This window comes from Homalodisca vitripennis, chromosome 7 (genome assembly GCF_021130785.1).
Source record: "Homalodisca vitripennis isolate AUS2020 chromosome 7, UT_GWSS_2.1, whole genome shotgun sequence".
Taxonomy (NCBI): domain Eukaryota; kingdom Metazoa; phylum Arthropoda; class Insecta; order Hemiptera; family Cicadellidae; genus Homalodisca; species Homalodisca vitripennis.
In genome coordinates, this window is record NC_060213.1 from 144,485,795 (window position 1) to 144,512,956 (window position 27,162).

Here is a 27,162-nt window from a genome sequence, read left to right on the forward strand (position 1 = left end):
TTTTATTTTAAGCAGTAAAGATTTGCAAATATTTGCATAAGAGAATTTAACTTATAGCGTGAACACCCAAAACCGTAATATGGCATCGTGTTTCTGTAGTACATTCCAGAAAACCACTCCTTTTATTTTCGCTGGTCAAGTAGTGACGCATTACATGTAAAATGGGGCTGTGGCACCCCCCCCTCCCACGAGCGGGGTACACAAGCTGGCGTAGTCAATCTCACTGAGTATAGACTACTAGTGAATGCACTTACAGATAATACATACATTTAAAATATCTAAATACAATCTGCTTCTGTTAGTAAAATTAATTTCTCTCCTCCTACTATAATATTATTTTAAAGATCAAAATATCTTGGTAATAACTTCACACCATTTGTATAATGGTGTTTGTAATAATGTCTAACTTATCCAATCTGGGAGGTAAGAAGGAAAAAAATTACATTTTATTTAGTAAAATATTTAATGTATGCTTCATTAAAAAAAATTTCGTAAATTAGGCACACAAGTACTAACCATTTAGTTCTATCTGTTAACCATGTTTAAAAAATTTGTTTTTTAAACACCATATTTTTTACCCTTGATATAATTCTGAGTTTAGATTAAATAATTTGGCGTTTGAAAGTCAATTTAGTTCTCATTTAGGTGATATAATTAACTTTGAAAACATGTCTAAAGCTAAAATATATTCACTTTTCCTTCCAAACTTGATTTTTATGTAGATTGTCTCGCAAAATATTTTAGGTAACTTACGATAAAAATAAGAAAAATAATGTTGAATAGATATGAGACGACACTGGTACTTGGTAACTGTTTAGTAGTTCTCATAGTTCATTCAACTACCCAATTATCAGGAAATATATACATAATCTTTATATTTATGTTTACTTTTCTTCTTCTTTCCCTACTAATGTAGGGATTTCATTTAAACTGCGTTTATATTATTTTTTAAATTTCATTATAAGTTAATAAGTCAAATAACCTTCACAGTAGACATTGTTCTCCAACATATATATGACAAGTTTGATCACTTAATAAATTTGGAAATGAATTTGCACCACTTTCGTCTGAACAGATCCTGAGAAAGCCGGCGAATAAGAAGCTCAAAGCGAACCTTTACATCGCTTTTCAGCAATTCGACATCAGAGACACCTATAAATACATGAAGTGCTAGGCTCGTTGTATCATTAGGTGCACAATTTGTACCAGACAATGCAATAATAAGCGAGGTAAATTGGAGCAAAATTCAACCTTCAAATCAAACCCTCCTACCATGCCTTCGTTATGTGTACAAAATAGTAATGTTATCGAAAACTTTACCCATTACACCAAGATAGGGTTATGATTTATAGGTATCTACAAAGCTCTCCAGTAGCTACGGTAATAATACGTACCATTTGCCCGTTTGGTAGCAATGGTTAGTAATTTATGGAGGAACTTATGTATATTTATGTGTGTATATATATATTATATGTAATCGGAAAAAGTAAGCGCTCTGTGGTGTAATGGTAGCACATTCACCCGGCAAGTGAGAGATCCGGGTTCGACTCCCGGCGGAGCAAGTACTTTTTGTGATTCAATGTTTATTGAAATTAAATAAGGCTATTGCCATTTATACAATTTAACGTAAATAAAAGTCGTTTGACAGGTGTTTGGTCTTCCGATCATATGTTAGTTTGCTTATTTAAACGCATATGTGACAGATACGGCCAAATACAAAATAATTGAATCGGAAAAAGTAAGCGCTCGGTGGTGTAATGGTAGCACATTCACCCGGCAAGTGAGAGATCCGGGTTCGACTCCCGGCGGAGCAAGTACTTTTTGTGATTCAATGTTTATTGAAATTATATATATATATATATATATATATATATATATATATATCGTTAGTGTTATTGTTCCCTATATTTTATTATGACTTGCCATATTCCTACTAAAGCATAATGCAAATATTGCAAACTGATTGGACAAATAAATAAACAATTAATTATAGGAAATTGCGTATATAAACGTTTTTAAGGACATTAGATTTGTTTGTATTCGTTAGTAAAATAGAATTATGAGTCAAAAACTTTGGGATATCAGATTGATGTTAATTAATGTATTTATTTCTCGAAGTAAATTAATTGTATAAATTTTAAATTATTTCATTTAAAAAAATTATTATTTAATGATTATATCATTGCATTATAAAGTTAGGTGTCTTTCAAATGCTATTTACTTTTAAAACTTCTATTATACATTTAAAACAAACCTTGCGTTGCATCCAAAAAAGGAATTTTATAAATACTTCCTCTGATTGCTTTCATATCATTCTACCCGTACACTTCACTCTTAAACGCTTCTGCTCTTTAATCACCATTGTTCAGCTGTGAAAACCTGAAGCTTTCAAGCAAATGGACTACATTCGTATAGCGCTCGATCTGTGCTCTTAACAATATTCATACAGTATAATATAGTGATCGTTCCCTTAAAACTAAATACTTTTCCAAAGACGCCTACAGACAAAGTAAACACTTAGCAACGTAATCTTTTTAATATAAAGATATATTATATTTAAAGATAAAAATCTCAGGTATCCGCAAATGTATACACGAAGATTTAATGGTTATTACTGTAATATATAATGTGCCATTTATAACATTTATTCTTAAGTTATAGTATAGCTAATATAAAGAACATTTACTACATTTTCTCTTTAATAGATTGTTCATTCCACAGTTTCTATTATTATATTTCTATCGCTTCGTTATCATTGGCAAGGCTTTATAATATAAACAACCGTATTCCTTTGACCGTTGCGTTGTACGGTCAAGTTACAGGTATCTTGTACAGTTATGGCAGTGAGCAATTACTAAGCAATACAGATCATTTCAATGTTGGTAGTATCTGTTTAAGTGGCAATTGGCGTTATATTGCCGACCCGAATTAATTCCATAGTACCGGTTAGCATTGTACCTTCAGTTCTAATAAAAATAAATATATCTAATAAACATAACAAAACCAAAGATTTTAACATTAATATTATTTATGATAAACAACCTTATGGATTCATTAATTTTAAAGTGATTACAGGTAAGTAACACATTTAAGTGATTATCAAGTACAACAGACTACGAAAAGAAGACCTAACATATTTTTGGCAGGTGGTAGTACTGCAGTTCACTAAGTGATAACACTTATCAGACGCCATGTGTCAATGTCAACAAACTCTCTTCCACCAGGGCCTTTCTTGTGCGTGATGTATCACCGGGCGATATCGTGAAATATGGTTCACTGATATTATCTATGCTTTATTTAAAATGGCGTCTTTTATGGTGTTAACACCGTGGTGAGCAATTGATAGAACAACTTAAAATCCTTTGTAGGGAAAGTATTATAAATTTCTTAGTTTTTAATCAATTACGAAAAGATTATCAACATTAATAAACTTCAATGTCCAACCCTCTTTTTGCGTGTAATGCTATCTACTTCAATTTATAAGTGATAGAATTTGTTGGAAACAAGTTTAGTATTGTAATTAAAATACCGTTTATCATTTTAATTAATTTTAAAAACACATGACTATGGAAATATCCTTAGATATCGATTGTTAGAGATGTTTTTTTTTTTTAGTCAAATGCAGCACGATTCTTCATAACTCATTAAAAGGGAGCTCAATGTTGTACTAATGTAACGCGTGCCTAATGTATGTTTTCTGTTTGAAATACTCAAGCAAAAGATGGATTTCATTAGTACAAAAATTTAAAGCATTTATAATAAAATTATGCTTATATATTGAGATCCATAGAAAATGTAATTTCAGGACACTTCAACGTATTAGGTCTCTGTATGGAACAATTTACACCACTTGTGTGCCTTCGTTGATATTGCATTCCAAATTTAAGATCTTTAACTAATTTTTATTTGGAAGAAGTACTACGTGCTGATATACAGACATACAATCATACGAAAATTAAATTGATACGAAAAATACGTTCAGCAAAAGTCCATGGTTTTGACATGCTCTACCATAAAAGACATTCTTGTCAATGTAAAAAATAAGTAAATAAGTTTTATGCATTCTTTAAAGACTTTGGAATGAAAATTTTCTCGGTATAACCTACCACACAATACATTAACATTTTTGTTCACTGAGTTAGTTCATAACAGTTTTCAAATTATATATGTTCCGGTAACCTAGGCATGCTAATACAGGTTGGGACGATTAGCGTGCTTATTTAGGAATTAAACTGATAAGAGAGTAATGTACATATGTAGTTGATTATTTCGTTTGATAAAATGCTAAATTTTAATGCTATTTTGTGTAAGTTTTGAATATGACATTAGTAGATGGCGCCCATTGTTGGAAATACATTGCGCAATCGAACTATGGCGTTTCGTTGTTTTTCAAAATGTTGACCGGTATGTTGGCGATAGCTTGAACAAGGTTGTTTTTCAGGTTAGGCAGGGTCCTGAGACATTAACTTATAAACCAGTGATTTGAAACAGTTCCCATGAAAAATAATCGGAAGGAGTTAACTCAGACGACCGTGTAGGTTAGATCACCCATTTGGAGATGTCCGGAGACCGCGCGTGTGTGCTGATGCACCATTCTACTGAAACCATACATCTCCACATCCATCTCATTGCCTGTTGGCAAGAGAATCTCTTGTTATAATGGGCAGACATCTCCAAAACCACTTGTTCATTTTATTATAAAACCGTGGATTTAATGGGAATGCTGATCGTCGAGCGGTCCAAGACGCTGGACTCTGGATCTGAGATAGCACATCAAATCAAGCATACATATGGCCCTTGCACATTTTATCAGTACCATCGACCTTGTACAGTACCGACTCTCCTCCTTATTCTGTTTGATAAGATCCTCACACAGGACAGTGGCTCATGAGGATGGGCAGAATAAGGTTTAAAAGGAGATTTCTCTCCTAAAAAATCTTTCCTCACATCAGGTCAGTGTTCAGGTTTGAGACACAGCCTCAGGGCGCGATATTAAAACGGTACTGTATGCGTGTTGCGTGGCAATGATTGAGCGTCCGTTTGAAAAGTTTGTTTTACCAACGAACGCGTGCTCCACCTATGTCCAATACATGAAAATTACTTGTATAATATTTATTCTTCTTAATTGTACATTTGACTGTACTAAATAGATCAACAACCTTACGAGCCGCTCTCTTGAATGTGTCTACCCCCATCCTCCTTGGAACAGCAGACACTCACGGCGGCGCCCAATTTAAATAAGCAAGTTTCTCTGCCCTGCCCTGTTCAAAACAAGAGTGCACTAAATTAAATCTTGTCACCAAATAGTAACACAATTTCCCTCTTTACTTTTTCGTTTTATTCTATGAATAAAACTATCACATGTTCAATCTAATAAAAAAAATATTTATTCTTCTATTTTCTCGTTTACATCATGGTTAACCATAAGACCGATGTAAAAGTATTCCCTCACAACCAACCAAAGCCCAAAGAGTGGCATGCACCATTATCGAACTCAGGTTTTCTTATACCAAAACAAAACTTCCCGAAGAATTCAGGCTATTATAATTTTTTCGAGATGATGCACGATGCAACGAGTTTATGCACTAATTGGGCAAAAGACATTCAGACAATATATGCAATATAAATTTTAATATATCTTATTTTGGAAAAATACTTTTTCTTCGCATTTTCTGTGTTATATACTTTAATACATACTTTACCCTATACTTTAATACATTAACTTGTTTTTGATTATAACTAAGAAATTCAACATGTTAAATAAATTATTTATTTACTACCAGTTTCCCGCGGCTTCCTACGCAATTTCGGAGGATTTACACTTATATGAGCACCTGGTCAGCGATAATTATATTTCCGACGCCAATTTTGAGCGTGCCTTCTTCCTACGATCAAAAAAATATGTTTAAAAGTCTATATTTATGTATTATCAGTATTTTTTACTCGAAAGCTGCTTTTGCCCCTCTCCTGATCAAGTAAATGTATATCTCTGAGAAGAATGCTTTTGTCAAAGACAGTAAAATGTGTGTTCCCATTTATGATGAAAAACCTGTACCTAGTAATAAGTAAAAGGAGTTTATACAGTTCACTCTCAGGTACCAAATTACACACAACAGAACAGCCTTAATTTTTAATTGGTTATGAATGTGGTTTTTGGAGAACATTTACAGACTTAAGGAACCATTATTTGTAAATGTAAAAGAAGACATATGATATAAATTTGAATAACTTTGTACTGGCCTTTTAATGCCAATAACAGCAAAATAACGTAATAATAGGAGTTCAATCACGTGCCGTTACTTCGTATCAGAGCTACGGGGTTCTTAATCCCTCTGAGGCTTTCCCCGAGCTTGCATATTTGCTACTAGAGTTCCTGTTGCAGTCATGAGTTATGAGTGCCTTGATTCAAAGCCCTGCCGTTTCCGCAAAAAACCTTCCACTAGTCAGCCATGTAAAACAGCCTAAGTCAAACTTTTTACTGGATCTTTGCTTGAAAATTGTTCTACCTTAAAAATGTATATATTCCACAAATACATGATAAGAAATTTGTTTTTTCAGCCACTGTGTACTTTTAAAACCAAAATTCCCACAAAGAAGGAAATCTTGATAGACGTTTCAAAATGGGATAAAAACATTATGAAATTAATAAAATCGTGGGCAAAATCAGATAAGTTTTATATCCAACAGTAAATTAATGATTAGACAAACATTTATTACAATAAATAAAAAATGCTGTTGTGATATTTTTAAGCTTACTCTGTTTTACTACTTGTAACTAAACATTTTAGTAGATGTTTGTAATAAAACATGTTTCATAAATTATTCATGATAAATTAATCCTTATAATATTAGTATATATCTTTATCTTCACCATAAATCGTTGTAATTTGACACATCCATAGCCAGTTACTAACGATAATGCGTTATTTTGAGACAACGTCTTCGATACTGACGAGGCAAGCGAACCGTCATCTACAAACCCCAACTTTAAATAGCTGACTGAGGCCTCCAGTTACAAACAAGAAAAACTTGTAACCACCTTATGTACAGTGGTTTATTCTGTTGTTCGCTGCACTGCGTAACGTACAGACTGCGCAAAGGCGCAGGTAAACAGATATGGAATGTGATCAGTGCCTCTGGAGTGAAGTCTCTGCCAATAAGTGATGACATAAATACGTTTCATTCAAACTAAACTATAGCGTGGGTTTGAACAGTGTTATAACTAAACAGTTTTAATATTGTAAGATTAAGGTTTTAACTTGGCATCCATTACATGATGCTATTTCGTAATGGAGAACTTTTAATATAAATATATAAATTTTCAAGAGCTACATCAGTACACCCATATGTTACAAATTGATCTAGAAAATCCCAATCCTTTTCTAAAGGAGATCAGTCTACATCGAGGAGCAACTCGAGCGAACCAGTTCCTTATTGTGCTACCTACTTTACCCGGTAGCACATTCACCCGGCAAGTGAGAGATCCGGGTTCAAGTCCCGGCGGAGCAAGTACTTTTTGCGATTCAAATGGCTACGTTATATAGATGATGTTTTTTTCATCTGGGATCATGGAGTCGATTTATTAACACAATTTCTTAATGATCTTCAAGATTTCTCTTCTTTAAAATTTTCATGGATATATTCTAAATCTAAAGTCACGTTTCTAGATGTAGATGTTTTTATTGAATCTGGATTTCTCCAAACTAAATTACACATAAAAGAGACTAACACCATGAATTACCTACATTTCTCCAGCTGTCACCCAATGTACGTCAAAAAATCCATTCCAAAAAGTTTGTCAGTAAGAGCAAAGAAACTATGCAGCAGCCAATCTGATTTCTTAAACTACATTGAAAAATTGGGTAAAACCTTCAAAGATTTGGACTACTCCGAAAAAATTTTCAAAAATCAAATTAATAAACCGAAATGTCCAAAAAATTCATATGATTATTCAAAAGAACCTAAATTTATTACTCAATTCTTCCCTGGTCTACACAAAATTAATTCTATTATAAAAATTGGATTTAATTTACTTCAAAGTTCCCCTGACACTTCAAATTTTATTTCAAAAGCACCTCGAGTAATTTTTAGAAGATCTCCAAATTTGAAAAACAAGCTTGTTAACACACTTGTTCCAAAATCTATCAACTATACAAGAAATGGATGTGATCCATGTAAAAATACACGATGTGGAACATGTAAAATTATGACTTCTTCAAGAGAATTCAATAGCAGCAGTACCGGAATGACCTATCCTATAATTGGCAAAATTGACTGTAATTCAAAAAATGTAATATACCAAATTAATTGTAAGTTTTGCTCCATACAATATATTGGCCAAACATCGAACCATTTGAGAATCCGTATGACAGGGCATAGGTTTGACATATTCCATAAAGATGAAGATAAACCATTGGCAAGACATTGTCTAGAACACAAACAAGACAAAATTGAAGAGTGTTTTAAATTAAATGGAATACACAAACTACCACAATGCCCTGATGAAAACTACAACAGATTAAAATTAAAGCACATGGAGCAAGCTCATCAAATTATGTTGAAGACAAAAAATCCATTTGGTCTAAATTTAAGATAACTTTTTAAATAATTTTAAAACATTCAAAATTTGCCATAAATTACAAGTTGCATTCCACCCTTTATAAAAATCAACTGTTCCAACAAGATTGAATTAGAAAAATTTCACGTCAGCTGGACTTTATCAAATGTTATGCACTGTGTTTACAATTATGTTTTATTAATTTTTTTTACATGTTATAGTTCTGTATTCATTTTTATTTAAAACTTCCTGAAGACGGGGGTATTAAATCCCCCGAAATATAGAAGTGAAAAATAGTTATTTGGTTTTCTTCTATTCAACACAGTGATTAGTAAGTAAGCCATTTGGCAGATACGAAAATCGACCAAAAAAGCCTGCTGGTAACTCTTCTTTATACTCTTTATATTTTTGTTCTCTTTCTTTTTTTCTTTTTTCCTTAAAATGATTTCACAGCCTAGCAGAAAACATTTGATGAAACAATTTAAATACCATTCTTTTAAAATTGTTAACGTAAATTGTCACATTATGTTTCTTAGTGTACTTTTGTCTTTTGGTTTGACACCTCGTGGATTAAGTCCGAAGTTTCCTTTCTCTGGACTACCACCATCTATGCATGAAGATGTTGAAATTCTTGCAGTAAAAACTAGCTTTGACCTGTCAAATCTAGTACTTATTTCATATAAAAAATTAGCTAAAGAACAGGGTAATTCATTGAAGAATACCTATGATTTATTATTGTCTCTTTACAATAGTGAAGAACCTAAAACCGATATAATAATAACATAATTATATATATATATATATATATATATATATATATAACCACATAAAATCATGCCATTACTCAGCAATTAAGAATTACATTTATAGGAACTGACCCTCTTAATATTTTAGGGTTATTACAGTAAGCTGCGTAATCGTATTCTGGCGTAACATGAAGCCATGCTAAAATATAATTGGTTAATTTTAGGTGGTTCGGATTCCTGTGTTTCACTGAAGGTTATTCGTTTCTTTATATTTACTTATATCGAATTTACTTAGATCCTTACCAGATGTTTTCCGTTTTAATTAATATAAATGAAATAATTTTACTACACCACTACATTTGTTTCATTATATTAAACGAGTTATTTTTATATTCTTATAAGCCATTCGTAAATATACTTGTCTTTTAAAATATAGTATATATAGGAACAACAGGAGAATTCAAGTAATTTGTAAAAACAATAGTTTATGAAGTATAATTATATCTTTCTCAATTTATAATTCTTGGTAGAAAGTAAAAATATTAATACTTCTGAATCGAAAATAGATATTCCCTTTGGATTATCAGTATACTTGATGGTCGTGTTCCATTTTATTATTTTTTTTTGTAGGGTTGGTCAAAGAATAGTAAGCGTCTACCGGAGAGTTACTTTCAAAATGTGATTACTTACTTTCTTTGTAAGTATGAAATTTGAAGCCCCTTTGAGTAATCCTACAAAATAATTAAATTAATGCACTACGTATGGATATTATAAGGCGACCTCTTTTTGAAAAATCAGTAATCTCTCAATATATAAAGTAAAATCACTGTATAACAAAACTGCACATTTCAAAACAAAAATAATAAATACTACAATACAAATATAATTTAATTTATTTTCATCTAGCAACATAATAATAATAACATAAAATAACAAATGTAACATAAAAATCGTCTGATCTAGCTAAAACCTTTAGGGTGCGGCGTTCAGTAAGGTTGCTGCATAAAGTTTTGGAATCAGAAACTATTTAGTTTATAATATTACTTTGTTTCAAACTTTTAAAATAAATAGACAGACTCTCTTTTGTGCATTCTGTACAGTGGCAACCCTGTCTGCTACATGGACGATATTGTTCAACAGTTTCATTGTGAGATCTTAATATTTTTAAAAGACATCATATATTATTCTAGTTTGACTGAAATTCTGTTATTTATTTAATGCCAAGTAATCGTGCTCAGTAATCCATTTACGTAACAGTTACTAAGTAGTTTGAAACAGTTATTGAGATGTGCTAGTTGCTCATGTGCCAGTTTAATAATTTCAACTATTTTAGTGCAGATAGTGGTATGAATTTTTTAATGTAAAAAACAATAAGTTTATTTATTTATTTATTTATTTCAAAGGCAATCGCCAATTTTATACAAAAGTAACAAAAAATAATTATGAACAAGATGTACTAAAGTTTTCTTAGGAGCTAATAAGACAGAAAGTAAATAGTAACATACAACAAGGAAGCATGACCAGCAAACAACACAGGTAACAACTGTACAAGACTGGAAATTGTAAGGCTAGTAAACACAGTGTATAGCAATAGGATATAGAACATAGAGCCGAAACTTAAAACAGAAACTGAAGAGGAGGCACTGGCACTATAATGAGGGGAGCCAACGGCCCCAGCATTAGGTAACGTCACACAGAGCAATCATCTTCCTTCTGAACGATGGTACAGAATCGTGGAAGAAATCCAGATGAGTTGAAGCCACCCCACCTGCGCGCATGAGACGAGACATACCGCTAAAGCGAGAATAGTTGGTGGTATTGAGGCGTCTGCGGAAGTGCTAGGTTGAATTGCTTGGTTCTGTTGGTTAATTTAAAAATCGTATTGACCTTAATTATTTATGATGCTGTTACTTCTCCATCATACATTCTACACATTGCCAACATTTTTTAAACATTACTTTTCCTTCAATTATAAATTTTAAAATATTACATTGAAAAATGAAAAATTAACCATTCCAAAAACAGACACCTGTTGAAGGATTTTAAGATACATTAGATCAATACGTATTTCATTTCTGTATTCTTGTTGCCTTCCTAGTATTTAAAACCTGTTCTTTTTGAAGTAGTGTAAAACTCCCTATAAACTGAGCTGAATTCAATGTTTATTTGTTAGAAGAAATTTTGATAACAAACCGCATTAATGTAATAAAATATTACTGATAATAGGTAAGGTGGCAAATATAATTAAGTGTCATTTTATTAAAGGAATTACTTATTTACGATCGTATCTTTTTGTGAAATTACATTTACTTTAATGTTATAAGATTACCTTAGAACTATCCATACAGCACATAGGTATTACTGTCCTCAATAAAAAAAATATAAAAGATTTGTTGAATTATACGAATGAAAATAAAATAAATACTTGCTTTAAGTGATAAGATACCAAATAAGTTTTCTAAAACTTAATACTATCAAAATATAGTATTAAAACTTACAATACAATATGCCATGGGTAATAAATGTTCTTTGTGATAAAAACTAACTATCTAAACTATATATTAATTATTATTTTCAGAAACTGTATGATATAAAATGTTAAATAAAGTGTAGTACATTGTTTAAATTACTCACAATTATTGAAATTCAGGTTTTAGGATACGCATTGAAAGTATTGCTTTAATTTAAGGCTGCAATAAGATTTAATTTAAAGATATAATATAGAAATATCTAAAAATATAGCTTTAGCAACAACTGTCAGTATAACGCAAAAAATAAAATTCAAGCTAATAAAAAAAGCTTTATCAGATGAATAATAACACATACAATGTACAATAACTGTGTGCGTACAACATTGAAAGTGAGTGATAATAACATAAATTTGGTACTTGGGGCATTCATGTACCCAGTAATGTATTAGTAGGTACATCAGGATTATCACAAATTTCATTAATGTGATATGTAGCTAAACTGCTAAACATATATACATAAAATAAATATGTTACGATAGTAAATGTTTTTTTTTTCAATCTTCACTAATTATAAGCAATGTACTACAAGAATAAAACCAACTAGGAACGCGAAAAAAGTTTTTGAAGGTCTATAAATTATAACCCATTTTACTAGAACCCATTTATTAATCCATCGTTCGGGAATTTACTTAGGTCTTATATTTAAAGCTATAGAGTTATTTTATTCTGTATTCACCATATTCTTAAAGATTATATCGTACTTGGTAAAACGGATCAATACTAGTCATCATGTCATGATCTCGCCTGTTGAATTTGTAAAGTCTTTGTCCTAAATCCCTTAATTATGAGACGGATGAGTCTAAAGGAAATCATAGACCGAAAATTACATTTTTCGTGCTCACTTAGACCCAGTACGTTCTTGATCAAGACATTACTTCCTAGTTCTCTCACGTATATCGGTCAGGTAAACCAATAGAAGTTTGGTGACTTCTATTATAAATTAACTATATTTTATTTTTTACGTTTATTTTCAAATATTTCTTTACATATTGTATTAATGATAACAAAGCAATGTTTTTCAGTTGTTTTTTTAATTCCAACACAGGATGTTTTCATACTCATTTAGGACAAGAAGCTTAAATATTACACCTAGTCCTAAAAGGATCTATGATTTGCTTCCGCAGTGAAAGGTTACTGTGGATGCGTAAGTTTGTGGGTAAAGACCGCTTCCTGTCGAGATTCAGGAGGAAGAATTTAGGGCATTAATCTCAGTCATGTCTTCTTGAAGGAAGGGGAAGCCAGCTCAACCAGACTCTCCAGCCAAAGCAGGCAGGGGGTGGCACGCCCTTATGTGTAGGCTAGCAAGAACTTTAGAGGACCCAACTCCAACAATCATCTCCCACAATAAACTACACCTATTGAACTATACTTGCACCCGAGAATCTCGACATTTGCAGTTAGTGATGTGCCGCTCCTTGATATCCAGATTTTAGTGACACATCGGTTCTTGTTGTGTCCAGTGAGGGTTTAACTGGAAGGTATAAACCAGCCAGAATTAAACCCTCCTGGAGAAAACATGAGATTAAAATAACCTCCGAATCCTTTTTGGCGAGCTTTATGCATTCGAAAAGCTTATACTTATTCAAAAGTGCTTTAATAATAACAATTGTAAGCTAAATTAATTTTGAAATTAGTTTTAATATTCGCGAAGGATCCAATTTTATCCCATATTTAGGATTATATTTAAATTTTGTGTGAAATCTGGATTTAAAGTTTTTTGTTATATTGGACACAGTATTTTTAGTGAGGAACGTAACTTTGTACAGATTTGATTTATTTAAGAGAATTTCTGTCTTTCCGTAACTTAATATTGATTAGTGAAATAAAGCTAAAATATCGAAATAAGGAAAAGGGAGCAAACGTTGCAGTCGTGATCTGCAGGCCATAATGCGGGGCTCTATGGTGTTTATCATGCAGGTGCGACGTCTAGCTGACAAATGGCGGCTTCGTGGACAGAATCATGCGTCCTTCACTGTTTACTGTTTCGTTGGCAAAAACAAACATTACACGATGTATTCACGCAATACGACATTCAAACCGATTTAGTTCTAGTGTAATATATTTTGTTTGAAACGGACAGACTGTATATACTAACTATGGACCAAAATTAATTTTATTTTGACTTCCTGGCACTCTTTAAGCAATGTAATAGGAGCGAAATATCATAATACATGATATGGCTTATAGCCTTCAATTTGTTAATTTCCTAGTTTAGAACTATAGAGATTTTATTAGGTATTTAGTATTTATTAAACCTTCATAGTCACATATTACCAATGTAGAGCACCTTAAGGGTTTAGTTACATATCTACGGCTTTACTACACAGTAAAGATATTACTCGTTCCCAGCAGGGCTCACTTCTAGCTCTTCTGGTTTATACCTTCCAGTTGAACCTGCACTGGGCACAGCAAAAACTGATGTGAATAAAAAACCTCCTGTGTTGAAATTTAAAACCAACTGTTCAACAATAGGAAAAACCTTTGCTTTATTCTCATTTAATACAATATTTAAAGAAATGTTGGAAAATAAATGTCAAAAATTAAATATAGTTAATTTAGAATAGATTGCATGGACTAAGATGGGAGTTAAGAAATTAATGCAACCAATGGTCTCTCTCATTCGGTTAATCATATGTTTATCTGTATTTGTTTTGAACTTATATTTCAGAAAGCAAAAAAAGTAAGAAATATGTGAACTTGGATACAATTGTTTTTCTTAAAACTTATATTAATAAATAATTCACATTATATTATCATATCACATTTCCAGATGCTGGCCAGTTGGAGGTATAAAATATAATAAGATTATAAAATCTATTTCAGTTTAATAATAAAAGTTCTAAATTTAATTAAATACATGTCATACGTAAATTATACAAACATGTCAGTACTAAGCTTTTAATTGTTGTAATGCAATGCCACATGTTCATTGTTTACTGCAATATTACTCACGCATTACAGCCATTACAAACTCATGTCTTCATTATTTACTGGCCAATTGTTATCATTAAGATTTATAAATATTTGATAGTACATGTAAAACTGTAATAATTCTTATACTTTAAAAATGTCGTAGTATTATTTTTTGCGTTGTTAAGCTTTAAAACTTCAATCGTCTGCCATCTTGAAACATATGATAATATAATATTTATTTTTCTCTTAATATCAGACTTTGGAAAAATAATTGTTTATCGTTACTGGTTTATATAATGAAAAATAAAACGAAAACACAGAGATAGACAGATCGTTAACGAAAAGAGATTAACCCATAGTGTTTTAGCCTTTAGCTCCTCTATGCCCATGAACAATATCCTAAAGAGAGTTTTTATACACCCTGTATATTTAGGAACCTGGTTTAATGAATAATATAAGAGGAAGCGGGTATTAATACAGGTATGGGCAGCGTATTCATCACTAAGGATGAGCGGATTTCATATATTAAATCCGACCAATCGCTCTTCATCGTATTTTGTCAAAATATAGAGTTCTTTTAAAAGCCATTCGATGATGAAATCACTCATTTAAAACTTTTCGTAATGTATTGTTGGATTGCCTGGTTAGTTTATCAACCAGATTAACCTAGTAATGGAGTAGGCTACCAAATGTCCATGATGTTAAACATGATGTGTGTTGTTCTGAACTAAACTATACTTACTGATTTTGATTGGTTTAAAGAACTAATTTAAAATCAAATAATGAAAAGTATAAAGTTTTCTTTGAAATACAAAGGTTTCAAAACAATTCATATCATATAAATACGAGACGTTAGAATGTAGCTTTAAGAGAAAATTTTATCCAACATTGACGAAAGCTTATAGGGACAATTCTTTTCAGGGAATAGGCAGTTCCTAAAATTAAGATATGTTTATATAATGAATTCATTAATTTTATTGAATTAGGCACAACCAAGAAATCAGAGAGATGTTTCAATCTCCAGACGTTGTAGGAGAAGCAAAGAGCAAGAGACTTCGGTGGGCAGGCCATGTGATGAGGAGGGAGGATGATAAATTGATTAAAGAGGTTTGGAAACACAATCCAGTTGGAAGAAGACCTCGAGGTAGACCCAAAAATCGCTGGAAGGACCAGGTGGAGAAGGACTTGCGGAAATTGAGAGCGGGTCAGGGGGATTGTGAAGACAGGGAGATGTGGAGGCAGCTGGTTGGCGAGGCCAAATACCACCTAGGGTATCCATGGCCATGGGAGTAAGAGTAAGTAAGTAAGTATAGAGTCTGGAAGTTGAAGACATGATGCCAAATACGAGTAAATCCCGAAAGCTTTAATATATTGTGAAAGTGTGAAGTCACATAGACCTCAAGATTTGTTACAGTGATGGTAGTAGGTAAGAACCTTATGCTACAGACCCTTAGGTGCTAGTTATTCTCAGATTCCTTACAGGAAAGCGCCTATGTTATATTACAGGCGGGGAAATCTAAAGGATTAATATTTACCAGATATTTTGATTTTAATAACTGGAAATAAAGTTTTTCTGGGTTGTAATCCATGTACTATGATGAGTGTTTTTATTGTAATCACTCAGGCTGACTTCGGTACTAAACTCTAGGTTCATAAAAGATCCTAGACGCTCCAGCTCTACATTGGAAACAACCTAATTGGGAAAAGGATCTGTTTTAAGTAAATTTCGGAAAAAAAGTGTTCATTGAAAGTATCCCAATTTTCCACGTGATAGAAAACCTGGCAAACCATTGTCCAAGCTCATTCTTCTGCAGTAGTCGCTGTGGTCGTATACTGGATGGCCAAAAACACTTACTCATCACCCAAGCATCAATGATATATTGTAAAATGACATATTTATTTCTTGTTAAAAGCAACAGCTTTTGTATACGACGAGTCAATTCAACATAATTCACTCACCACTGAGTCATGTAGAGTCAGATATGCAGTCACATATTCATACTGTGACTTCATGTCACACTCTCCCCCTCCCACCACCTTATATGATCGTACGCATGTCTATCTATCCACAGGACATATATAGCATGAAATTAGATATTAGAAATTTTGTATGCAACGTTAGCGAAGACTGTTAATTGGCCACGTTATTACTTGGGAAGGAATTAATAAGAACGATTTTTTCTGATGAAGACAGAACAACTTCATAGCTTTTCTCACATGTATGTGGTTCAACTGGTTGTTGTTTGGAAAATACTTTATTACTTTTAAATTCTTACCCTTTTCATATTAAATTCACTAAAAACAGGAAAAGTACAATGTACATCACTCCACAAAGAATTGCAGGTATTCAAAGTAAGAAATTTTGGAAATTTTTTAATTAGGCCAAAATAAAATTGATACTAATAAAAATATGAATTTAATAAAAAATAAATTTTTGTAAAATTGTGTAAAAAATTATATTGCATTAACAAACAATTTTTAAGCACATCCATTTCTTAAACTGTACTTCATTAATAATAATGTAAAAGTTTTAAATGAATAAAAACATGTTACTCATATAATAACTTATGTACATACTGTGGAAAGTTTTACACCATTATTCAGCTGTTTTTATTTGACAATAACTTACTTCAGAAGTGCAACATTTCCCTCAGTTATGAACTAACTCGTGTGATGAGGAAAATATTATATTTTCTCTCTTAACGAAAGTTATGTTAAAAGGTTATGAGCTTCAAATTTAAAAAATGTTTTCCTAACCAAAAGCTGATTGAACTCATAACCACTCAATAAATGGCAAGGTCAAAATAATAAAAATACTAATAAGATGGAATTGACCTTTAAGCCTTTAAGTGATGCAAAATTCAAAAGAGTAACAAGCAATATATAACAAATCTGGATTAACTTCCCTCTATGAATTAAAGTATTCCCCAATGTAATGGATTTATTTTTAAACATTTTTCAAAAGTGTTGTAAAAGACATATATTGTGATTCAAAAGAAATGAATGCATTGATTTTCTTGTCTTTAATATAGAAATATTAGCACTAGAAATATCTATACTTTTTCTATAAGCAGGGTAAATGCCTAACCTTGAAACAAACTTATAAAAACATGCATACAAATATTGTAATACCATTGGCTTATTTATGGAGGTCATAAATAAAAAAGGTTTCACCTAATTTTTAATTTTACGATAAATTAAGGCTGATTTTCGTATGACAACAACAATTAATTACATATATTACAACATTTCATTGGCAGAACATTATCGATGCCAAACACTCGAGGGGCTGGAAAAAAATCATTTCTGAGGCATGAAGCTTATATTCTATTTAGGCAACATTGCATTAACTCATGATGCGTATCATTCCATGGGAGTTGGCCGAATGTTAGCGAACATTTTTGATAAGCCTTATGCATAACCATTGTGACAATGATTAAATTACGGAATAAATAAATTTGTAGAGAAGTTTAGTTCAACTGCATTGCAATGAAATGAGCATTAGAGGTTTGCAAACAACCTCAGAGAAGCCTGTCACGTGACTGGTGCTGTGCGTACAGTAGAAAATCCTTCAGAGCTTTTGTAATCGTGGTTTTGGTCATCATAAAACAGGGATATCAATAAATGCCAAATCTATGTCAGTTACAGTTGACTCTTCGTATAAGATAGACCGTGTATGAAATAACGTAGCTATAGTGGAAAGGTTTCTTTTAATTTGAATTTTGAGTTGAGCCCCAGTTCACATTCCTCATATTTCAGGGTGAGGATTCTGGAGTCATGTTCGTCTGAAGAGATCCCAAAACAGTCGTCACCGCAGAAGATCTAAGTGAACTCGTTCACCACTTCGACTTCAGAGACACCTAGACTACAAAAAATAGTGTAATCTTGTTGAAGAGGTATTCTCAATGTCTCATCAGGTGCACAATTGAGTGCTCTGCGTTGTTTTAGACACGATCGCTAAGCACGGTGGAGCAACCGAGTTTTCCAAACAAAACGTAGCTATGGTAGGAAGGTTAATTCTTGTATGTGAATTATGATTTAGCTTTGTTCACCTTCCTCTTAGTACAAGGGTATAGAATCTGACGCTTTCATATATTTGGTTGGCGACGAAGAAGGTCTAAATTGACTCTTTATTTCGTTTCAAAATCACATACACCTAGACTACAAAATATAGGATAATCTGGGTGAAAAGCTATTCGCCTTGTCTCATCGATATTCACAACTGAAAATCAGCTACACTCAGCATTCCCATATATCTGAAAGCTGTTAATTAACCTTGCTTGTCTACACGAATCCAGTACGTAGCGATATATACGTATCGCAACACCGAATCGTGAGGAGAATACCTTAGTATTCCCATCCCTCGCGTAATACATGTCATTGTAATCAATAATCGCAATCCTTGTAAATAATTACAAAAACATTTTTCTTAAGTGAATGATTTTTTTATCTCTAAAATTTCGTTAAATAGGTACCGAAATTATTATAATAATATGTATTTTTTGAAAAATTATTACATTTTGCTTCCTATCATAGGTATTAAAGGTTTTTTTAAAGGTATTTTTCGAATAAGTTTATTAAGAAGAAATTTATTTTCGAACACGCACTTTTACGTTATATAAGACTATCCTAAGTATTACACTTAAAGGCAAGATAGCAGTTAATATATCATTCTATCACTAGTGGTATTTTATTAGTTTTTTTAATATAAATTGTTACAAAAAAAATAAGCATGTGAGTTTTTCAATAAATAAAATAGATAATTTTCACTCGGACCAAATAAAAATGATTTTTGTGACATGAAATATAGCATTCAAACTTAAAAGAAGAAATATAACTACATTTTTTAACATTATAGTGTTCATATATCCATTATAATAAAGTGAACTCCACAGCATGGCGGATCTGCTGTTCACTGTCAAAACCAATTTTCAAAATTCTAAAATTTTCTTGGACAGTGTACTAATTCGACGTGACATTGGCTATAAAGCTCTACATGACTTCAACCTTCAGTTGGAGCTCATGTGCAATAACTTCGACGTTGAATTCGTCGAAGCTAACACTTGTGTTAGCAGGCGGGACCTCACCCGGGATGGTGTGCACTTCTCCAGAAGAGGTGTTACTCGCTTGGGATCTCTATTTGTGAACGCTATTACTGGGGGTTTGCGGTATCTGGATGCAGCACCAGCCAATGACCTGGGTGAGGACATGTCTAGTCTCGGTTTGAGTCCCGGTCCTGGGAATACCATCAGCGGTGACCATGACCCCTCTGGGAGCTGCGATGTTTCTCGGGTCCCGGGAAACTAACTGGGATGGGGGGCACAGAACGTCTCAAAGTCGCGCACCTCAACATTAGATCCCTCAATACAGGGTTTGAGGAAATGTGCTCATTTGTGCGTGACTTTGACTTTGATGCAATTGGGATATCTGAGACATGGCTTCACCCCGGCACCCCATCAGACAATTATCAGATGACTGGGTACACACTTCTGCGATGTGATCGGCGTGCTGACTTACACGGCATTGCAGACGCGGTGACGGGTGGTGGCGTTGCCTTGTATATTAAGGAGGGAATCTCCTTCGAGCAGCACACACTTACTAAGGATGTGGGCCCTGGTATCGAGTCTCTTTGTGTTGTCCTGAGGATAAGGGGAGTAAGGCTTGGTTTATGTGTGGTATGCAGGCCACCACATGTAAGGTACACCTCACTGTCAGCTTTGTTTCACTCTATCTTTGTTAACTTGGCTATCGGATCGAACTCCATTATGTACTTAGGCGACAACAACATAGATTTATTGTCAAATAGTTGTAATGAAGCCAAGTACTTACGCCGACTCTTGAAAGAATACAATGCAATACAATTAGTAAATGAACCAACAAGAGTGACAGCAACCTCTTCCACCTTGTTAGACCACATAATAGTGGACAGGTCGGTCGAGGTCGAGAGGACCGGCGTCATCGATGCAGCAGGCATTAGGGACCATAGAGGGGTGAAGATAACGGACCACAAGTTGATATATTGTTGCGTAAAAGTTAAGAAAGAGAAAAAAGGGCCAAAAATGATAACCTATAGAGATTTTTCAAAATTCAACCCAGAAAGTGCTGTCAAAGCAGTCGCGGAGATTGACTGGGAGAGAGCAATGCACATTGACGGGGTTGACAATATTGAGCACTTCATCACTACCCATGTTATAAGTGTATTTGATTCACATGCTCCAATTGTATGCAAGAGAGTGACAAAAAAGAAAGCCCCGTGGAGGAACGATGTCATAAACAAGCAGACTAAACTAAAAAACAAACTCCGTAAGATATATTGGAAAACCAGGGACAGTAAAGATTGGGAGATGTATAAAAGAACACGCAATGAATTGAATGGGATGGTGTGGAGAGCAAAGAGAGATTTTTTCACTGAGAAATTATCCACTAACAAGGATCCCAAAGATTTTTGGACTTGTTTGAAACAGTGTAATATAGTTATGAAAAACAGAAATAAAAACATTCCACACCAACTGAAGCTTGATGACATCAATCAGTATTTTGTCAATATGGGGAATGGAAATGAAGCCAGAGTTGAAGAAATCGATGTCTTCAGAACTAGTAAGAGAATTGAATCGATGAATGATTTTAGCTTTTCTGCTGTCACTGAAGATGATGTAAAAAAAGCACTAAATGAAATAAAATCTAGAGCTGTTGGTAGTGATGAAATATCCATCCAAATGATTAAGGCCGTGAGTCCGTATGCTTTGGGTGCAATTACTCATCTCATTAACAAATCATTGATGAGCGGTGTGTTCCCGCAGAGATGGAAAATGAGTGTTGTTCATCCATTGCCAAAAGTAACGTCCCCTAAAAGTGTCCAACAACTGAGACCCATCTCGATTTTACCAGCAATATCAAAGATTATGGAAAAGATAGTAACACGTCAAATAGCACAGTATATGAACGAAGTAAACATATTGCCAAAAACACAATCTGGATTTAGAAAAAATCATAGCACATGCACTGCCCTGGTAAGTCTGTTCAGTGACTTAATTGATGCGAAGATAAAGGGATGTGTAGTTCACTAGTGATACTGGACTACTCACAAGCATTTGATTCCCTTAACCATGAACTTTTGTACGCTAAGATGCATTTTTATGGCTTTGGCAAAAATTCAATCGAGTGGGTAAAATCATACCTAGGAGACACAAGTCAGGTTACAAAGATGGGAAGTGAGACGTCAACTTCACTTGTCAAAAGGCGAGGTGTTCCTCAAGGAAGTTGTCTTGGACCTATATTGTTCAACTTATATACGTCTGACTTCCCAAGTTGTGTTCAAAGCTGTGCAGCTCACCTGTACGCAGATGATTGTCAGTTGCGCTTGTCATACGAGCCTGGCTCCATTGATGAGGCTATTGAGAAAATAAATTCCGACCTAGTGAACATCAATACTTGGTCGGTTAACAATGGCCTTAAACTCAATATAGGTAGGTGCATTGTCCTTCATCTTGCCCCACACAATCTGGTGCAGGCCCTTGGTCAGAGAGGAGTGAGAGTAAGGCTCAGTGGGGAGAGCCTGTCTGTCTCTGAGTCAGTCAAGACTCTCGGAGTTGTGCTTGACAGTAAGCTCACCTTTTCTGATCATGTCACTCATGCTATCCAGCGTGCCCTTGGTAGGCTGAGGGGTCTGTACAGATTTAGAAGTCTGCTGCCAGAATCCGCTAAGCTCCGGCTTATGAGTTCTCTTGTTCTGTCTGTATTTTATTACTGCTATCCTGCATACGGCAACAGTATCTCTAGGGGAGACACAGATCGGATTCAAAGACTGCAAAACTCTGCAGTTCGATTCATTTTCAATTTGAGGCGCTTTGATCATGTGTCACCCTTCCGAGATGCTGTCAGTTTGTCCCCCATGGAAAATGTATGCAGGATCCTGACATGTGGCATGATCCACAAGGTGCTTGCGGTGGGTGAGCCGCGGTACCTGATCGATAAGCTCAAATTTCGGGAGGAGGTCTCTCAACGCAGTGTCCGCCATGGTGACCTGCTTCACTTTCCCAGAGTCAAGCATGAGTTTGGGAGGAGGAGCTTTTCTTACTTTGGCCCAAAGTTGTACAATGACCTCCCCCAGAACCTTAAACAGACTTCTGTTACTGTTTTTAAAAGTAAACTAAGAAAAATGATTGTACAGTAATTTATTTGTCTTTGTTTGGGTGTTTTCTTTAGTCTATAGGTTTTAGTTTTTATTTTTATTTCCCAGTATTGTAAATAGTGTAAGATATGACAAGAGTTGTTCTGTAAAGCAGTTGTTATACTGAGAAACGCTTGCAATAAAGGCATTTTTATTATTTATTATTTATTAACTCATCCATATGTCACTATTTTCAAGTCTCTTCTAATCATGATACATATGTATGAACTCGATATGAACTACATTTACACTTAACTTGGGGACCAACGGCTTAAAGGTGACTTCCGAACCACCACCAATGGCCGGGCAGGCGGGCCGCTCGCAAGGACAGGATCGCTCAGCGATCACCTATCCAAGCAGCAGCCACGCTTACAAAACACCAACAATTGGGTGTTCAAACAACAACAATTTGGGTGTTGGGGTGTTTGTTTGGGTCGTTCAATTGTTTATCTGTAAAAACAATGAACGATTTGCACAAATGTTTTAATGCAATTTGCTTTGTTTTTATTTAGAATGATCTTGAAAGTTTTTTTTATAAAATATAAGCATACAGGTATGTACATCTTGATTTTACTAACCACTAGCAAAAAAATTTTAAATCAGACTACCAGTGTTATTAGTGTAATTTGTTGAGTTAAGACATATAGGTTTATCTTTGTGAGTTAACTCTTGGTTTAATTCACATTAGCACAAAGCCATTACACATGACCGACTAAAGAACCCTGTTGCGGCGAGATCATAGATATTTCAGCGCGTCGGAAGCGTCAAGTAGCGGGGGAGGAAAGGGGAAAGCGGGAAGCGCAGGGAAATCTCGTCCGGGGCGGTAAAATCGACCGTGCATCCCTGCACCAGGGCGGCTTGCAGCATCCCTCGTCCCGGGTCGGTGAGGCGGGCCGCACGTGTGTTCCTCGGTTTCCTCGGTTCGCGATGGTGGACGGGCCTTCTAGGGCGTGATGGCGGTAAGGGCCGCCCTTCTGGTGACTGCCGTGACGCTTCTCACACCCGCAAGAGCCAACCCCGACGCCAAGAGGCTCTACGATGATCTCCTCTCCAACTACAACAGGCTTATCAGACCCGTCAGCAACAATACAGACACGGTCCTGGTCAAGCTCGGCCTGCGGCTCAGCCAGCTGATAGATCTGGTGAGTGATACTAGTGATATTAGTGATAAGCAGTGATAGTGTGACCAGTGACTGTGTTCGAGACTACCCTAAGTCTCTAGTCTAGGGCGGCTGACCTTCCCTTCATATCGGATTTACCTACGTACACTGACCTACCTCACAAAACACACACACACACACACACACACACACACACCTTGGATCCTTCTATTAGGCTTCTATTACGGAAACATACATTTTCCATGAGGTAGTCAATCAAAACAGTGATATTTGAAACACTTTTTATATTTCTTTACAAATATTTAATTTTGGCCAATTGATCATTAATTCAACCTGCATAAACCAATTTTAAATGATTATAGGATATAAAAATTAACATTTAACGTGTAGAATTTCCTAAATAATTTAGGGCTAAGAAATATATACCAAATTTAAGCAGAGAAACTGAACCGTTTATTTTATTTATGTTTCAGAGTAAATGGCCTGTTTTATTTAATAGTTTCATATTTATAAGTCATTTTAAATTATATTGTTTAATTTTTATTCAACTACAGTTAAAAAAATACTGCAAAAAAGTTATTTGTTTACATAGTGTTACATTTTAGGTGATAGACGGTGTAGTCTGACGGTCTACTCACAAATTTAGTGTTTAAATTTAAATTATATGCGATTTAGATACTCAAATTTCAGAAATACTAATTCAGCTAATACACATATCATAAGGTATTCAGTGTTTATGGATCAGTGTAGATGTGTTTAAAGTAACATACAAGAAAAATATGTATTGTAAATAAATTTCAATAACAAATCAGAAAGTTTGATAACATTAAAAAAAATACGGCTTTGAACTATTTTTATGATAATATGTATGTTTTTTTTAATTTATATTTTGATAAACTCGTAGTCGTGTCTATAATGTAATATAAGGTAAAAATAGTACTCTCAAAAACTATTATTGGATAGTAATATGTGTTTGTATGTTTGTATTTATTATATTTGGTATATTTAATACTGATATAAGAAATAAACAGTCAAATTACATTATCTGTAAAATAAAATGTAACGAAACAAAATTTAAACTTCATTGGTGAAATCGTACATAAGTAGATCCTAAAATAAAAAACTTCTTAACACTATTTTATAGTGTTTAAATTCAACCACAAAATCAAAGTAATGAACAGAAACTAAATTATTGAATCTGTGTTTTATATATATATATATATATATATATACCCACTGTATATATATATATATATATATATATATATATACATATAGGCTATATATAAATATATATATATATATATATAATTATTTATTTATTTATTTATATACACGTTAAATTGTATGAATGGCAATAGCCTTATTTACATTTTAATAAACACACACACACATATATATATATATATACATATATATATATACATTTATATATACATATACATATATATATATATACAGTGGGATTTAAAAATATGGATACAATCTGCTTAGTTTTTTATGGATAAACATGGAGGGAAGGAACACGGGACACCTTTCTAGGAAGTAGAAGTAAAATTTTCAGTCACTGTTACAACTTTGCTCATTTCCCTGAGGCTTTATGTGTAGTTTTAAATGTAAAGACGTTTAAGTGAAAGGACTTTCCTTAAAGACAAAATGGCAGCTCACTGAAATTAATTACAAATTAATTGAGGCAAAACATGAACATTTATATTCAGAAGGTAAAACAATTGAATAGACAACTTTCCTTACAAACTCAAACCTGTTATACAGTTATTACCTACTACACGGCAGGCCTCTTTTATTTTATCAGTTTTGAGGAATTCCAGTATTAGTTTCTGCCTGAAATTAACAAAGTTAAGACGTGTTTTTGTGATATTTTAATATTTAATTTAATATTATCCTGATTATGCGAGACCACAGAGACCGGTTGATATTCAATGATGAATTAAGACACTCATGAAACTTTCTTAAGTGACATTTATCCCAGTCGAAACCTTCTAACTAAATCAGGAGTTCAAAACACAACCTACGTATCCAGGAAACAGGCAGCGTCAAAGACTGCCCCAAACCTGGACGACCGGAATGGGATACAAACGAAGCACTGTCACTTGAAGTTGTACGGTCCGTTGTAGAAGATCCTCATGTCTCAACAACAACTTCCGGTGACGGTAACAGACACAACACTCGTTATTGGGCTGATGTTAACGCTCATTGATGAGAGAGCAACATACCAGGCACCCTGAAATATTAAACGTTTGGATTTGGCACTGTGAGGGATCAGTTTGTTGGGCTCTTTTTATTGATGGAAACCCTAATGCCGAAGTATACCAGGAAATGTCACAAAATCAGGTTTACCCAGCTAGCAAAAATCCAAGTAGCAAACAACATGAAGTATTGTTCCAGCAGGATGGAAAACTTTCTTACTATGGCCTGTATGTCCGCGAATATTTAAATAATATTTTCCAAATCGCTGGATATGCAGAAGAGGAAGTATGGAATGGCCACTAAGATCGCAAGATATATTTAAACTGGACTACTTTGTGTGGAGTCACATTAAAAACAACGTCTATAAAACGAAACCCTGGTGCATTAGGGACAGAATAGCAGCGGAAATTCAAAAGCTTCATCGTGATTCCATACATCGTGCGGTTTCAAGTCCTAGAACAGACTTGGATATTGTCAAACTGTCATGGGACAGCATGTTAAACGTTACACAGGATAGTAAGTTATATTATATTTTAATACATAAACAACCGTAATCTACCACATGTATACCATGTACTGTAGATACCAATACAATGAATATTAGTACGATAAATTTTCTTAACTGAATTTGAAAAGCAAGTAGTTCAGCAACAGTAGCTTCATTTGCTTAACATTTTTTAATGCATAGAACATAAAAACATTTTTTACTTTTGGCGGGTTTACCGTAGAACGCAACTTATTGTGGTTAACCTACTGCAAGAAATAAAAACTATCGTTAAATGTAAACTGTTAATTTTCAAGCGTTTACTGGAACCCAACATTTTTAGGAATATCCACGTTCTATTTATACACATATTATTGGTCAGTATAGTAGTTTCATTCTTGCTCTTCAATAAAATAAAAATTTTAACACACT

General features: G+C 33.7%; 1 protein-coding gene across 3 annotated transcripts in view; it reads left to right on the forward strand.

Annotated features, from left to right (window-relative positions):
* Positions 1–23,791: 23,791 nt before the first annotated feature.
* LOC124366454 (acetylcholine receptor subunit alpha-L1) overlaps positions 23,792–27,162 on the forward strand; it is a 95,067-nt gene continuing 91,696 nt past the window's right edge. For all 3 annotated transcript variants that reach the window (XR_006922811.1, XM_046823022.1, XM_046823023.1), the window contains exon 1: positions 23,792–24,059. Coding sequence is in view for 2 of the 3 variants with exons in the window: in XM_046823022.1 (XP_046678978.1) it covers positions 23,871–24,059 (189 nt within the window). In the remaining variant the exon portion in view is untranslated. The remainder of the gene's footprint in view (positions 24,060–27,162) is intronic.